We start from the raw sequence: 17,424 nt of genomic DNA on the forward strand, positions 1-17,424 counted from the left end.
TCTCTCTGTTCTCCAACCCTCTAGGAAGACATGAGCTGACAGGTAAAAAAAAACACAAAGGAATGGATCTCAGGGTGCCATTAGGCCTAGATCATTTACTTAGAATAGAACTATCATCGCACATAGTCATATATTCTTATAAACTTTAGCTCTAGATTTATTTTCCAATAATTTCTAAACATACTTTACATATGGTGTGTTTAAATGGCAGGACTGCGTTGAAATGAATCCAAAAATAGTTCTCTCTCTCTCTCTCTCTCTCTCTGCTTATCTTTCTGTCTCTCTCTCTCTTTCTCTGTCTCTCTCTCTGCTTATCTTTCTCTCTCTCTGTCTCTGCTTATCTTTCTCTGTCTGTCTCTCTCTCTCTCTGTCTCTGAATCTGATGAGCTGTCACAGCAGAGTGTGTGTGATGAGATGGTGTGCAGTCGTGTGTGTGCAGTCAGTGTAGTCATTAGAGCTGAATCTCAGGAGAGGGACAGTGTGTTCTTCTACAGGTGGTGCTCATACACACACCTTATCACACATACGTACGCGCACACACACGCACACACGCACACACGAACACACATACGTGCACTCGCACACACACGCACACGCACACATAAACACGTGTTATTCTCTTGCTTTATTTCATATTTCTCCCACTGCTCTGGCTGTTTATCTTTCAGCATCCCCCCCCCCTCTTTCTCTGGCCATTTTCCACAGCACTTTCAAAAACAAAAACTGACCAAAGCAGGAACCAATAGAATGGACGTTTCTAATTCCAATTCATTGCTCACGTGCTTGAAGGTCAACTGGAACTGTCAGTATAAGTGCAATGAATAATTTAATAGTCATTTTATGCCACTCTAAAATGTCTAATTTGTCTTATTGCTTTCTAGTAATATTTGGCTGATATAAAACAACACAATGCACATAACATCTCAAATAAAGCTTCTATTTTCTTTTGACGACTGTGAGAATATGAGCAAAAACTTTTGTTCTGTGGAGGACAGCATAAATGCTAATAGAATTATCTTGGTAACTCATTATAAAGTAATAATTATAACAACAGCAATCAACACGTAACCAAATCATTGTGGTGCTCTTATTGGTCATTTTTTTAGAGCATGGTGATTTAATCTTCACCTAGAATAGTAAAGAATTTGCTAAACTGTTCCAGCGCTAAAAGATTTTAACACTTTGTGCAGTGGAAAAACTCTCACTCTCTCTCTCGCTCTCTCTCTCTCGCTCACTCTCTCTCCCTCCCTCCCTCTCTCTCTCTCAATCTCTCCCTCTCTCTCTCCCTCTCTCTCTCCCTCCCAGACATGCACATGCGAACTTAGAGAGCAGACTAGAATACTTCTCTCCATCTCTCTCCCACTCTTTTCACTCTTATGCAACATGAGTGACACATCAGCGGTTAACGTGCCCCCCACTGCGCCCTCCCCCCAGTCTTCCCTCACATCTCTTACAGGGGATTTCAAAACCCAGCAACTTTTCATTAGCTACACTGGCTGCACATCTCTGCCTCTTTCCACACTCTTCTCCCTGATTACCATGTCTTGTTCCTGATTTTGCTGTCATAATTGGATAAAGTGCCTCTTCATTTCCTCTGGATCTTCAGCTCTACAGCTAAATCTGGAGGAAGGATTTTGTGTTCCATGGTTCTGTCCTCACACGTACTCTCTTCCCATCTCTCTCTCTCTCTCTCTCTCTCTCTCTCTCTCTCTCTCTCCTGGTGCGTTCTGTCCCAGTGCTTAATTGCCACAGCTTAAGAGTAATTACCGCATGACACAGTCGACTGCAAACCAGCACAAACAAAGAAATGAATCCAGCTGACTAGCAATAAAAAAAAGGCAATTACAGACAGAATCTTTTCTGCGACTCGTACAAGAAACTGTGGTGAGGAGCCAAGCAGCTGTATTTTTCCTGTTTTTTGCCCACAGCAGGTGCCACTATATATCATAGTTCATAAATGTGTGCATTGTGATTCTCCTTAGTTTCACATACATGTCTGTATTTGTTCATTTGCACATATCCTTTTATAAAAGAAATAGAAAAACTGAGCCAAACGTAATGTAATGGTAAGACTCCCATATGAGGACTGACTTGACCGGATGTTGCAACACGGACAGAACTGAAAATCAAAACACTGGACAGGCCAAAGTCCTGTTTATGACTGGGATGAACAGTCTGTAGCACTACTGGAGTCAGGTGAGAAGGACAAGCAGTCTGTAACACTACTCTGTCTGATCCAGTCCAAACACTCTCAGTCACGACTGGGGGAGGTAACCAAGTGACCGCAGGAGTAGGGCTAGAAACGCTGATGTTTATAATGCAGTTTCTACACTGAGAGCTGCTCTGCTTTTGGGCATTTTTTGATAACAGAGGAGCAGTAGGCTGGGGACTGGTGCTGGCATCATGCCAGTGAAGCCTCTGTTGTCCTCTGGTTTCTACAAAAAAAAAACCCCGCCTCCTCTGTAGCTTTTGCTCGGTCCTATAGTGCCACGTTAAACTCTGTGATGAGGAAGTCGATGTGGTCCTTCTCTTTGGTCTTGAAGGCCTCAGCAATGAGGCGAGCGGCCTCGCGATGCTCGCGTCCCCTCAGAGAGATCCCATTCACCTCCAGAATCACCTGCCCCACCTTCAGCTGACCACAGTTATGGGCTGAGCCACCTCTCTAAGAGACAGAAAGACATAAAAAAGAAAAGGCTGAGAATTATATGTAGGTAATAAGCAGCTAAACAATTCAGTAAATCAGGCATGCACATGGCATGGGTGACTTGCACATTAATGCGGAAAATTAATGCGGAAAAACACATACAGATTTTAGAGCAACAAATGCTGCCATCCAGACAACGCCTGCTTTAGGCAGGCAGAGCCTTGCTTATTTCAGCAAAGACAATGCCAAACCACATTCTACACCTATTACAACAACATTGCTCTGTAGCGAAAGAGTCCAGGTGCTGAACTGACCTGCCTGCAGTCCAGATCTGTCATTCACTGAAAACATTTGGTGCATTATGCAACAAAAAATACGACAAAGGAGGCTCTGAACTGTTGAGCAGCTGAAATCCTATATCAAGCAAAAATGGCAAAACATTTCACTTTCAAAACTACAGCAGCCTCTCCTCTTTTCCCAAACACTTACAGAGTGTTGTTAAAAGAAGAGGTGATGCAACACAGTGGTAAACATGACCCTGTCCCAACTTTTTTGAAATGTGTTGTTGGCATCAAATTCAAAATGGGTATATACTTTTAAAAAACAATAAAAATTATTAGTGTCAACATTTGATATGCTGTCTTTGTAATATTTTCATGGAAATTTAGGGTTGAAATAATTTGCATAATTTGTTTTTAATTTACATTTTGCACAGTGTCCCATACTTTTTGGAAACATAGTAAAATGGATCAGCGTTACAGACAAATGTAACACTTATTTAACACAGTAACCCAATGTTGCCTAAACATCCTGTTCTACCAGAGTACAATAAATATTTCATCAAATATTGTTTTGAAATATCTGTCAAATCTAAACATCTATACAATGCCGCTAAAACGTTTAACAAATATATGCCAATACCAATAGTATTCCGGTATCATTGTACATCCCTATACTGCAACCTGTGTTAGCTTGTGCCCTCCTATACACCCGGAGAGCATAGAAACACAGAAAACACCCTTTAAAAACAATAAGTAGCCATCCTTGAGTGATACATGTATGTTTAAGGAAAATACTGCCTAGTACTACTCAAGAAATAGTAGGCATTGTATGAATTGGTTGAGATGGAAGCGCAGCATTATATCTCTAATCCACATTTTATGAGTCTGTGGGTTTGCTCGCTTCCAAATGAGCTATTTTAATCTTCTAATCAGCAAATCTTAGTATATCATTTTCATTGCCTAAGTTAGACTGAATGCTTCCCAGGTGAACAAAGCAGGTACTGGTCATCAGCATGGAAACATTCAGCTCTAAAAGGTACATGGCGACAGAACCTGTTCCAGCAGAAGTGGTAGAGTATTAAAATGGAAATCTCCACAGTGGTCTTTTCTGCTTGAATACCATGCCTTGCGTTCTTAAGAGATAAATAAAAATGGCACAGAAATGGGGAAGAAACAAAAGCTATCTGCTCCGCAGATGCTGCTGTTGTTGAGTTTCCATTACAATGCTGATAAACCGCCCATAGCCAGGGAATTAAAACCTACTCATGCCTGGCCATTTCTCGTCTCCCCTAGACTCTCTCTCTTTCTCCCTCTCTCTTCATTAAAACAGCTATTTTCATCCTTCCGTCTCTTTCTTTGAGTCTTTTATTCGGAGTATGTTCATTTGTAGCCAAGCCAACATTAATCAGCGCTTCTTTTATTGCGCATTAGCCTTTAAGAGCTGCAGCTTTCTCTCTTGCTCATAATACACGCAGTCACCTCACAGCGAGAGGTCCTGCTGCCGACCTCCAGACACACTCTCTCAGCGGTTCTGCTTTTAGCCCCTTCGCACACGCCACATCTCGCTCAGCAAAGTCATTTAGACCAAAGTGCCTAGAAGATGTGTTAGAAATTAAGTCTAATCTGCAGAGAGCCTCCACAGCATTATGATACAGTAGACACTAGCGTTGGTTTCTAAAACATCCCTTACACTATTGAGTAAGTCCTAAAGGAGTTAAGGCACATTATTCATGTGTGGATGAGAGCCAAGACTACTTGTGTTAATGCAAAACGGAACAACAAACCAACATCAACAGAGGGAGGCTGTATTACATGACGCATTTTGCTCAGATACACAAAAACAGGGAGAGGCAGAAAGTGAAAGGTCATGGTAACCAAAAACAGCTCTCGATCACCTGGCTCTTACACTATAGCAACCCACCATTGGAGCTCCATGTCATTTATATCTAGCTGTCTAACTGTGCCCCATGTGGTTATTTTGTCTCTATTTCATTCAGTAAAGCTGCCCCTGCTCTCATTAGGCCTTTATGTGACGGACTGCAGGGAACTCATAATTGGCCTTCTATTTTCTCCCTGGCATTGTCGCACACTCTTTAGGCGTTTGAGACATGACAGTTTTTTTTTATGTAAATGGTATAATCAACCGCAAAAACCCACCAGATGCCCAGTCCAGAAAACCAGAGAGGCATTGTTCCATTTCACATTCAAATGCAAAAGATGTGACAATGTAATCACTGTAATGTCTAAGTGAAAGAGAGAAGTGTAAGGCCTGTTTCACACATACTACAGTGTGAGTGATTGCAGCTTGACATGTAGCGCTTCTGCTGCAGAACAGTACGGCGGGTATGCCAGAAACTGTCACTGCTTGTAAGCAAGCTTGACAGAATGTACAAACTTAAGATTAAACATAAAGCTTAATAAAAAAAGATGAAGGAGCATGTTGCATTAGTTCACCTCTACAATTTGCAGTTGAGCACGCATTTTAAGCTTGTAAGTAAACGTGAATATGTGTACAGTACTGGGCAAAAGTCAGAGACCACCCCTTCATTTATTTAATTTCTATTCAAATCAGCCATTAGGTACAAGCTATTCACTTTTAGCATCAGAAAGAAAAGCAGGAAACATACATTTAACAGGAAATTACACAGGATCCTTAACAACTAAATGTAACATCACAAGTTCCAGTATTTAGTATATTCATGTCTTTTTTTTTTTTAAGAAATCTGCAAGGATTGTTTTAAGTCTTAGCAGTTGGTTGTATTCTCCACTTCTCATGATCCAAGAAATCCCAATTACAAATGTAGACTCCTCAGATAATAAAACACATCAGAAGTCCAGTTTGGGGTTCGAGAGCTAATAATGCTCTTTGCCTCTCCTTGTTTTCTTAGTAACGGCTTCTTGACAGCTACACCTCCTGTTTTCTCACAGAGGAAGGATGGACAGAAAAGAATCTGAAGGAAGAGTGGAGCTTGATTTTCTCCTCTCTCTCAAAGATGATGGCCTTAAGTGCTGTTTATCTGATGGTGTTTTGGTTACAGTTTTACAGTTTGGGTGGTCTACCTGGTGTTGCACGGTTGTTAGGAGTCCGATTGTCTCACGTTTTAATGTTTTTTTGGAATCCATTTTGGAAATATTTCTTTTAATTATTTTAGATGCACAGAGAAAGAAATTCATGAGGCAGCTAAAGTGAGTTTGGGTAGTTTCTTTTCTGAATGTTGGTGTCGTTGTGAAGGGGGAGTATAATGTCATTGACATCTTTGGGGACTGCTTTTGTTGGAAGGACACTGCTGTACCTTGTTGGGTTCAAGATGGGGAGGATAAAAGTGTTAAAGTGACAGTCGGGTGTACAAAAAGTAGACCTGATTTGTTATTATGCTTAACATTTGGGGTTTTTGTGTAATTTTCTGTAACATATGTTCCTCGCTTTTTTCTGATAGTAGCCATATTTACATGCAGCTTAATAATCCCTTACTAATTCAACCAGTAGCTCAATCAGAACAGCGTACGTCCATGTAAACACCTCGATCGTAATAGGCCAGTCTGACTGAGGCCATTCGGAATACAATTCCTATGAGGTGTGTAATCCTGTAAATAATCCTTTAAACAGAAGAATAATAACCATGGAAACTGGTCCACAGAGGAGACGAAGTTCATGCTGTGAACTTTAAAAGATGGTGGTTGGACGGGCGTCTAGCTTCTGTGTCTCAGAACATGCCATCTTCCTCTTGCCCTTCTTTAATAAGTGCATTTGAAGTCCGTTTTTTTGAGTCTGCCATAATTTTAAAGTAATTTTAAAGTAAAGTAAACACAAGTGCACCAGCTGCAAACACACTGCTGTTCGTCTCACTTTGACTGGACTCATGTGATGCTCATTGTCATGGCAACGTCTACACTAAGTGGTGCTCTATGCATGTGCACAATTTTGGATCGGATTATAAATACATATACATATACACACCTCAGTCTTAATCCATAATCTGAATTTAATTAAACTGCCAAAAGTCTTTGCAAGTAAATGTAGCCACTGAAAAATGAATAACTTGTACTCAATGGCTGTTTTGACTGGAAATTAAATAGACAAAAGGGTCTCAGATTTTTGCACAGAACTATATGTAGCACAAAATATTTAACAGGTAGAATGTGCATTTGGTGTTTTTTACTGGTTATTTAGTTATCATTGCTTTTTATTATTTATATGACTGTGTGGAATACATTGCTCATGCAGCATGTGTTGACATGGCAAAATGAAAAGCAAGATATTCTGTGTCACTTAGGTCTCGGTAGAATGTGTGAAACAGGCCTACGTGTGTTACACTCACCTGGATGGTGACTATGCGTGGCAAGGGTTGCCGTGTATTGGCCCCTCCCTCTATGGCAATGCCCAGCGTACTGGAACTCTTCGGCACCCTCACCAGAGTCGACGTGGGCTCCAGAAGACCGGGCTGCAGTAGCCATGAACAAACATACAGAGCCGGAGGGAGAGAGCAGAGAACAGCAAGTAAGAGCGATGAATAGCAGAGAGAAATGAGAGCGAAAGAGCGATACAAAGACGCACACATTTGGCTTTGATAACAGACTTGGCTTTCTGTGGGGATCTGACAGCAGAACAAAGCATCCCATCTCTGATCATTCTAAACAGCCCTGCTTGAACCAAGAGAACAATTTCACAAATCTTCTACCACTGCCAAGCACAATTCATCTAACGAGGAATAGTGTCTCTACATACACACACATAGCTCAGCTCGCACTGGGAGGAAAGAGACTATTCTACAATGAGAGGTGAAATGAGAATGGAAACTGGTGAATGAGAAACAAATATAAAGCGGGATGATTCAACTTACAGTGAAAACAAAAAGGAAATAACAAAATATATGTGGTAAAAGATTATAGAACAAATCATAATTAAGTCAAGCATTGTTTCACTCGATCCACTGTTTCACTCGATCCACTGTTTCAGTCAATCCGCCTTCTGTGCTCTGAACCCAAACACTCTACTTCACCATTAATGCACATGCGTAAACAAGCGAAACTTCGAAACTTTCTTGCAGCTAGTTGCATGTTGCAAGTTTTGCAAGCGTAAACAAGCGAAACTTCGAAACTTTCTTGCAGCTAGTTGCATGTTGCAAGTTTTGGAAAAATACATAATCTAGGTGGCAAACTTTAGTGTTTTATTTCTTAAAAAACTAATAACATTGAAAACGACCATATTAGCTAAATAAACTTTATTACTTGAGCTCAAGTTTTAGTTAGTTCTTCATTTTGTACTGATAACATTTTTAGTTAGGTAACGAGCTGCTTAACTTTAATTAACATTAATAATGGATATCACTGTTGAAAAATGTATTATACTTTTTACGTTTGTCAGTCATCAGTATTACCTATACTCTCAACTTACCCTCTACCACTGTTATTTTTTTAATCATTTGGAAAAAAAAAACTAAATGCTATTTTTACTTTAGTGTAACCTTAATCACAGCCAAGCTACTTAACCCTCTAAATAAAAGAACTTGGGTACATTGGTAAACCATATATTTTGATTGATTTGATCCCACATTCATACTAATTGGACTGCAAATAAAACCTTATAATGGATGCAATTTTCCATAAGGAAACTTTTACTTTATAAAGATACAGAAAAAGACTTCGTGATATGTTTTCAAATGATTCAATACAGCAACAATAATCAGCACTAAGTCTTACAGTATGTACGGAACCTTTTATATTGTTTGACATGATCAGATGGTACCTTATCTAAATTTTGATGAACCGTTTCATGAAACTTTTTAAGTTGCAGGACTTTACATTACACAACGCTAGTGAGATTTAGCTTCCAAAAGGTTTCAAGCAACTAAAGCTGTGTGAAAGATTTATAGTGTAATATATAGTGTAAAGCCAGCCTAATTTGACTTTTGACTCTTTCTGTATTTTTTACATCTCTCTCTCTCTCTCTCTCTTTCTCGGTCTCACCGGTTTCACGGTGCTCCCCTCCCCTCCCCCTGCACTCTCTCTCGGAGGTCGTGTTCGGGCAGGACGAGGGCTGCTCTCCTTGCTGAGGCGTCCAGACTCCGCAATGTCCACTCCGCTATCCTCACTCAGCGTCTGCCCACTGTCAGACAACTGGGACAGAGCAGCTCCTGCAGCGCACACACACATAAGCTGTCACATACACACTACTGAGATGTATCCTCGTGTGCTGTGAGAAATCTGTATTCTTATGTTACATTCACTTGCATTGTCACTGATAATAATATATTAAGTAATATATTAAGTGAAATGCATGATCCAGGCAATACAGAGTAATGTAAATAAAGAATAATGCAGTGAAGAGTTAAAGCTACTTTCAGTGATAACGCAGAACTAAACTGGAGCTGGAAAGAGATCAGTGTACTAATCCATGATCGTTCATGTTAAAGGTACACTATGTATGATTTGGTGATTTGGACCTCTGTGGTTATAATGTGTAATTGCATGCAACATAGAGATGTACATCACATCTTCAACCGTAAAATGTTGATTTTGGACTTGAGGCCTAAACATGGAGCTAGAACTGCTTTTTGAATCTGTGTGTGTGAAGTTAATACATAAACACGTATGAAGTGGTCTGAAAAACTCCTGAAATCTGACCTGACAATTGAGAATGTTAAATAATTATTTCAGGCTTTTTTTAGCACATGCACAAACTATTTCAGCATGTTTTGTCACTCCTGGCTCAGTAATGCTACTTCTTTCAATTTTAACCAAAAGATCTTACACAGTGCAGCTTTAACTAGGAGTTGAAGTTATCAGAAGCAAGAAATAAAGCATGGTGTCATTTGATATAATTTAGTTCTCAAGTGTATTGAAACATGATAAGAAATGATGTCTCAAGTGTGTTTTGTAAACTTGCTTTTAATACCACATTTGTGTTCTTAAGCAGGAGAAGATATGTTATTATTATTATTTGAATTTTACAAAACCTTTCGTGTTTTAACTCTTTTCAGCAGTAATAACTCTTGATGTTTTGAGGTTAAGCACAATTAAATCTGTAAAGACTTCCTTATGAACTAACCTTGGGGCTCATGTTCCTCACCTCTGGCCTGGGGCAGCGGGCGGACTTCGTTCACATCAGGCTCTGCATTGGGCCTGTGCACCTCCACCATGACAAAGTGCTGGTTGGAGGCTGGAGAGGAGGGGGTGGGTTTTTCTGGGCTAGAGAGTGGTGGGGGGGCAGAGGGAGCTGAGACTGCTGGAGCTGGAGGGGGATTCGGGGGCACAGCTGAAGGTTTGGTCCTATTGGGGGACTGAACCCGTGGGAAAGGGCCAATAGGATGCTGATTGACCATAGAAAGCTGGGTCACAGAGACGTCCTTCTTTGGGGCATTGGAGGGCGAGGTGGGGTGTTTGGAGTGTTTGGTGTCTTTGATTGGTGTGTGTGATGGAGCGGTAAAGTACAGGCCAGACTGGGAAGAGCCGGAAGAGGGGCGTTTGCTGGGACCTGACGTGCGGCTGGGACGGCGCTGAATGACTGGGGGAGGAGGGGGTTTAAAAGAGGGAGGGGAGTCTGATGTTGACCCCATATCATCCTAGGATGAAAGAACAGGCATCAGATGTTATATTAAACAGGTTGTACTTCAGGAGACATTCAGAATGGTTTGGAAACATGTCTTGCACAAGAATTGCCAATTTATTATCCTCGCTGACACACTCAATGTCCATTTAATTAGGTACATCTACCAAAGAGATGCACTTTGGAGGTTTACAGTTACAGACTGTGGCCCATGTGTTGCTGCACAATTTGAGAGCCACACTCTACCCATGCATCAATAGAAAGGGATCACCACAGGACAACCACTGACCAGATATTATTTGAGTGATGGACTATGGTAGTGACATGTAAGTATGTGTTGTCCTGGTATGGGTGTACCAGCCATAGAAACACTGCAGGGTTTTTTTAGACAGTGAATACTGACTGGCCACTGTACCAGACAAACCTTAGGCATGTGACTTTGTACACCATGTAGACTGTTAGAAACTACAGCTCTTGTATACAGATTATTTTCCAGTGCGTATCCCTTAGAGCTTTCACTGCTTTCACAGAAGGCCTAATTATTTCTGTTGTAATAATAATAATAATAATAAAAAAAGATTTATTTATGTTAAATACAAATGATCATCCTCTCCTTGGATCACCACCTTATCGTGGTGGAGGGGTTTGCGTGCTTGAATGATCTTAGGAGCTATGTTGTCTGGAGCAAAAGCTCCTGGTAGGGTCTCCCATGGCAAACTGGTCCTAGGTGACAGGTCAGACAAAGTGTGATCCATAATAACCCCTATGAAGACACAAAAACAGGACTTGTGTACCCTGCCCGGAACAGGGTTACCGGGGCCCCACCCTGGAGCCAGGCCTGGGGGAGGGGCTCGCCAGCGAGCGTCTGGTGGCCAGGCATTTACTCATGGTGCCCGGCCGGGCCCAGCCCGAAGGAGTTACATGAGTCCCCCCTCCCATCGACCCACCACCAATGGGAGGGGCAGTAGTAGGGGTTCGGTGCGTTGTGGATCGGGCAGTGTCCGAAGGCGTGGGCCTTGGCGTTCTGATCCTCGGTTGCTGAAACTGGCTTTTGGAACTTGGAACGTTACCTCGCTGGCGGGGAAGGAGCCTGAGTTGGTGCGCGAGGTTGAGAGATACCGGCTAGATATAGTCGGGCTCACCTCAACACACAGCTTGGGCTCTGGGTCCAATCTCCTTGAGAGGGGCTGGACTTTATTCTTTTCTGGAGTTGCCCATGGTGAGAGGCGGCGGGCAGGTGTGGGCTTTCTCATAGCCCCTCGACTCGGTGCCTGTATGTTGGGGTTTTCTCCGGTGGACGAGAGGGTAGCTTCCCTACGCCTTCGGGTTGGGGAACGGGTCCTGACTGTTGTCTGTGCTTATGCACCGAACAGCAGTTCAGAGTACCCAGCCTTCTTAGAGTCCTTGGGAAGGGTGCTTGAAAGTGCTCCTCCTGGAGACTCTATTGTCCTACTGGGGGACTTCAACGCTCACGTGGGCAATGACAGTGAGACCTGGAGGGGTGTGATTGGGAGGAATGGCCTCTCTGATCTGAACCCGAGTGGTGTTCAGTTTTTGGACTTCTGCGCAAACCACAGTTTGTCCATCACGAACACCATGTTTGAACACAAGGATGTCCATAAGTGCACATGGCACCAGGACACCCTAGGCCGCAGTTCAATGATTGACTTTGTAGTCGTGTCATCGGACTTGCGGCCATGTGTTTTGGACACTCGGGTAAAGAGAGGAGCTGAGCTGTCAACTGATCACCACCTGGTGATGAGTTGGATCAGGTGGTGGGGGAAGATGCCGGTCAGACCAGGCAAGCCCAAACGCATAGTGAGGGTTTGCTGGGAACGTCTGGCAGAAGAACCTGTCAGATTGATCTTCAACTCACACCTCCGTCAGAACTTTGACCAGATATCGGGGGAGGTGGGGGACATTGACTCAGAATGGGCCATGTTCCGTTCCTCCATTGCTGAAGCGGCTGACTGTAGCTGTGGCCGTAAGGTAGTTGGTGCCTGTCGGGGCACCTCGAACCCGGTGGTGGACACCCCAGGTGAGAGATGCCGTCAAGCTGAAGAAGGAGTCCTACCGGGCAGGGTTGGCCTGTGGGACACCAGAGGCAGCTGGCAGGTATCGACAGGCCAAGCGATCTGCGGCTTCAGTTGTTGCCAAGGCAAAAACCCGTGTATGGGAGGAGTTTGGTGAGGCCTTGGAAACTGACTTTAAGTCGGCTCCGAAAAGATTCTGGCAAACCGTCAGGCGACTCAGAAGGGGAAAGCAGTGTGCCACTAGCACTGTATATAGTGGAGATGGTGTGCTGCTGACTTCGACTGAAGACGTCATTGGGCGGTGGAAGGAATACTTTGAGGACCTTCTCAATCCCACCGACACGTTCTCCAGTGAAGAGGCTGAGTCTGGGGACATGGGAATAGGCTTGTCCATTACTGAGGCCGAAGTCGCTAAGGTAGTTAAGAAGCTCCTTGGTGGCAAGGCTCCAGGGGTGGATGAGATCCGCCCTGAGTTCCTCAAGGCTCTGGATGTTGTGGGGCTGTCTTGGCTGACACGCCTTTTCAACATTGCGTGGACATCGGGGGCGGTGCCACTGGATTGGCAGACTGGGGTGGTGGTGCCTCTTTTTAAAAAAGGGGACCGGAGGGTGTGTTCCAACTACAGGGGAATCACACTCCTCAGCCTCCCTGGCAAGGTCTATGCAGGGGTACTGGAGAAGAGAGTCCGGCTTATAGTCGAACCTCGGATCCAGGAGGAACAGTGCGGGTTCCGCCCTGGTCGTGGAACACTGGACCAACTCTTCACCCTCTCCAGGATTCAGGTTCATGGGAGTTTGCCCAACCAGTCCACATGTGCTTTGTGGATCTGGAGAAGGCATTCGACTGTGTTCCCCGGGGTATTCTGTGGGAGGTGCTTCGGGAGTACGGGGTACATGGCTCTTTGCTACGAGCCATTCAGGCCCTGTACAAACAAAGCTGGAGTTTGGTTCGCATAGCCGGCAGTAAGTCAGACTCGTTCCCAGTGAGAGTTGGACTCCGTCAGGGCTGCCCTTTGTCACCGATTCTATTCATAATTTTTATGGATAGAATTTCTAGGCGCAGCCAAGGGATGGAGGGTGTCCGGTTTGGTGACCTCAGGGTCACATCGCTGCTGTTTGCAGATGATGTGGTCCTATTGGGGACATCAGGCCGCGAACTTCAGCTTTCGCTGGATCGGTTTGCAGCCGAGTGTGAAGCGGCTGGGATGAGAATCAGTACCTCTAAATCCGACACCATGGTTCTCAGGCGGAAAAGGGTGGAGAGCCCTCTCTGGGTCGGGGATAGGCTCTTGCCTCAAGTGGAGGAGTTCAAGTATCTCGGGGTCTTGTTCACGAGTGATGGTACAAGGGAGCGGGAGATTGACAGGCGGATTGGTGCTGGGTCAGCAGTGATGCGGGCTCTTTACTGGTCTGTTGTGGTAAAGAAAGAGCTGAGCCATAAGGCAAGGCTCTCGATTTACCGGTCGATCTACGTTCCCACCCTCACCTATGGTCATGAGCTTTGGGTAATGACCGAAAGAATAAGATCGCGAATACAAGCGGCCGAAATGAGTTTCCTCCGCAGGGTGTCTGGACTCTCCCTTAGAGATAGGGTGAGAAGTTCAGTCATCCGGGAGGGACTCGGAGTAGAGCCGCTGCTTCTTCACGTCGAGAGGAGCCAGCTGAGGTGGTTCGGGCATCTGGTTAGGATGCCTCCTGGACGCCTCCCTCGGGAGGTGTCACAGGCGAGTCCACCTGGGAGGAGACCCCGGGGAAGACCCAGGACACGCTGGTGCGACTATATCGGGAGTATATATATGGAGGGACTATATATGGGAGCGCCTCGGAATCCCCCTTGGAGAGCTGGTGGAAGTGGCTGGGGAAAGGGAGGTCTGGGCTTCATTGCTTAGGATGCTGCCCCCGCGACCCGAACCCCGGACAAGCGGAAGATAATGGATGGATGGATGGACAAATGATCATCATGCTTGTTGAATTACATTTTTGCAAGTATTGTTGAAAAACTAAAACTTAGTGGGAAACAAATGGATTAAATACTTGAAAATTATCCAATCAGGATTTATTCCTGTGGTATCTTGGTAGAAACAACCAAGCAAGCTATATCATTGGTTAGGACCTCTGGAGCTAAAGTGACTCACTCTAGACCTTCTGGAAGTCCTATATGACCGACTGTGAATATGAGCTGCAGCCCAACAAATGGGTTTCAGCCAGAAATGTAAAGAAAACTCTATGTCAAGGCTTTTCACTGAAAGAGCCGTAGTCAACATGTCTGTTACAAGTTTCGAATAAAGTACAGAATGTCTTTTATGAGCTTTATGAGCTTCTGTGTTTAATATAGAATGGATAAAAATGTTCTTCACTGTTGGCTTAGTGCTAACATACTACTAGAATTGCCATAGGGTTGCTAGCAGAAATTAGCATTAGAGTACAGTTTTTTTTTGTTATTGTTCTTGTTTTTGACAGCTTTTGACATTTATGGACTAAACCACAGGCCTAGCTCTAATAGTCATGGTTCACCACTGTATTTTTCTAGACATAATTTGTGTCAGTCATCCTATTACCCTTCATCGGTGGTCCGTTTTTGACCACAAGGCCACTGTAAGAATGATCCATCATGCAATATCTAGTCAGCAGTGGTCCTGCAGTGGTCCCTTTTCATTAATGCATTTCATTAGAAGATGGCTAGTAAAAATTGTGCCTCAACAGAAGGGCTACAGTCAGCACCTGTAAACCTAGAAAGTGCATCTAAACAGCAGCTGTACCTGATGAAATGGCCTGTAAGTGTAAGTACAAGGTGGGTGTAAGTGATAAGGATCAGGTAAGTTATCTTATATGTGTTTTACAGCACATACACACACATAGACATAGATATACAGACACAAATGCACATTCATACACAAAATGTTGCACACTAACCACAAGTTCACATTCTAAAAGACTCCACTCACAAATTGTTTCACAGCATAGAATTATTCAGACGTCCTTGTGCTAAGTAATCGATTTGCTCATTCAACCAAAGGGCAAGTAGAACAAGAAGTGGAACAAAACAAACCAAAACAAACAAAGGAAAAAAAGAAAAGCAAATCAGAAACATGAGCAGAAATTGGATGGATGGTGCAGCTGGAGTGGCTGGAGAGAGAAAGCAATCAGAGGCCGTAAGGGTGAGCAGGAGCTGTCTGAGTGGTTTTTCCTGCCTCTCAGAAATCGCGGGAAAACTCCGCTCGCGCGCACGAAACCCGGTGTGATGGTGTCTGTTGCCGTGGAAACGTCTGATAGAGCCGTGACAGGTTGATGGGTTTTCATCAGCGGTCTAACACAGAACTTAGCCACTTTGACAAAAGAGCACCTGTCTTTCCTACTGAGCCCTCACCCAACAGGAAGCCAACAGAGAACCACACATACCGTGTCATTAACTTACCAAACCTCTAACTGCTTCGTCCTACCTCTCCATGCGCCTCAACCTCAAACTTACTAAAGCCTTCTTGTTACCTCAGATAATTTCCCCTGCAGCACACAAAAACCACTGCCACTGTACAGTTACACATAAGAAGCTTCCAGATTCCGCTCCATGCCTCAAACTCTGCACCACATTGCTTAGATGTGTAATTACTGAGGACTCTAGCCGTCGCGGTTTCTCCAGTTGAGCCCACTCTCCTCCTGTGTGTGTTTCTGTCATGTGGCTGACCGCAAGGCTCACCAGAGAGACGTCTGGCAAGGCGTTCCCACCGTCCTGAACATCCTCCCCATTACTCTCCACCACACTGTCATTCTGAAAGGGAGAAGGAAAGAGAGAGAGAGTCGGGGGAGATGAGATAAAAAATGGTAGAGCATAAACATAAACAAATCTAAAAGTGCCGAACACAACTATGTATTACTATTTATGAAGTAAATGTTAACTCAAAAGTACACTTAGCTGAGTAGGCACCTCCCAGACAATAAATAATGTATGTACATATTATATATGTATGCATGTATATATATATGTATATATATGTATATGTATATATATATATATATATATATATATATATATATATATATGAAAAGATTTACATGTAGTAAGAGTTTTCTAAGCCTCACTTCATTTTAAAGGGTGTGAAGTATTTTGTTGGTCCTGACTTTGTAGATTAGTCCTGTTTTTCTTACAAACTCAAGGCCTTTTTATCCTGAAAGTATATGAAAACACACACACACACACACACACACACACACACACACACACACACACACACACACACACACACACACACACACACAGGTCCTGATTAAGGAGTGTGTGTGCAGTGTGAATGGTAGGGAGGCTTTGCGGTGTGCTCTTCACAGCCCGGTGGGTTCAGTCCTGCACTGCTCCTCATTAAAGCACTCCCCTAGCAAAACAAAAGCCCCATCAATTAACTCTAATTGCTTGCTAACCGCAAGCACAGAAAGCACTTACGGCTCATTCATTTGCGGTCAGATTCACGAACCCGTCTGCGTGTGTAGGTGGGTGTTTTGCTTGTTTTAATGGCTTTTTGGGAACATTTTAAATAATAAAGCCATATAGATGACACTGAGTGGTACAGTAACCCACTTATGCTAGAAAGATATCCTTCAGAAGTGCTAATCAGAACTGCTGTTATCTAATTTGTACACATTATGCATATGGCACTGTGTTGTTAAAGCACTAAAATCCCTACAACTGCTGCAATAAAACTCACACTCATCCTACAATATTGTATGTTTCCATTTTTATTTGGTCATTTTGCACTTTGTACACCTTGTAGGTTGATTTGCACTATACTTTATGTCTGCATTTTCAGCAGTGCTAAGAAAGAGGTTTCATTATACAGTGGATCTCACTGCTTTTATGTCTAATAGTGAACAAATAAAAAACTGGCTTCTTAAAGCTGAGTAGAGGACTGTTCAGTAATGAGTTAAATGATGT

At 43.4% G+C, this 17,424-nt stretch overlaps 1 protein-coding gene across 6 annotated transcripts in view; it reads right to left on the minus strand.

Moving 5' to 3' along the window:
* Positions 1 to 1,885: 1,885 nt before the first annotated feature.
* whrna (whirlin a) overlaps positions 1,886 to 17,424 on the minus strand; it is a 149,737-nt gene continuing 134,198 nt past the window's right edge. For 2 of the 6 annotated variants that reach the window (XM_017714626.2, XM_037546223.1), the window contains 5 exons: positions 16,198 to 16,269; positions 9,995 to 10,487; positions 8,893 to 9,059; positions 7,245 to 7,367; positions 2,480 to 2,662 (listed from right to left, as the gene is read on the minus strand). In XM_017714626.2, coding sequence (XP_017570115.1) covers positions 2,480 to 2,662; positions 7,245 to 7,367; positions 8,893 to 9,059; positions 9,995 to 10,487; positions 16,198 to 16,269 — 1,038 coding nt within the window. Of the gene's footprint in view, positions 2,663 to 7,244; positions 7,368 to 8,892; positions 9,060 to 9,973; positions 10,488 to 16,197; positions 16,270 to 17,424 lie in introns of all 6 variants that reach the window. The other 4 variants (XM_017714633.2, XM_037546225.1, XM_037546222.1 and 1 more) reach the window with 3 other exon arrangements.

Source organism: Pygocentrus nattereri, chromosome 16 (genome assembly GCF_015220715.1).
Source record: "Pygocentrus nattereri isolate fPygNat1 chromosome 16, fPygNat1.pri, whole genome shotgun sequence".
Classification (NCBI taxonomy): domain Eukaryota; kingdom Metazoa; phylum Chordata; class Actinopteri; order Characiformes; family Serrasalmidae; genus Pygocentrus; species Pygocentrus nattereri.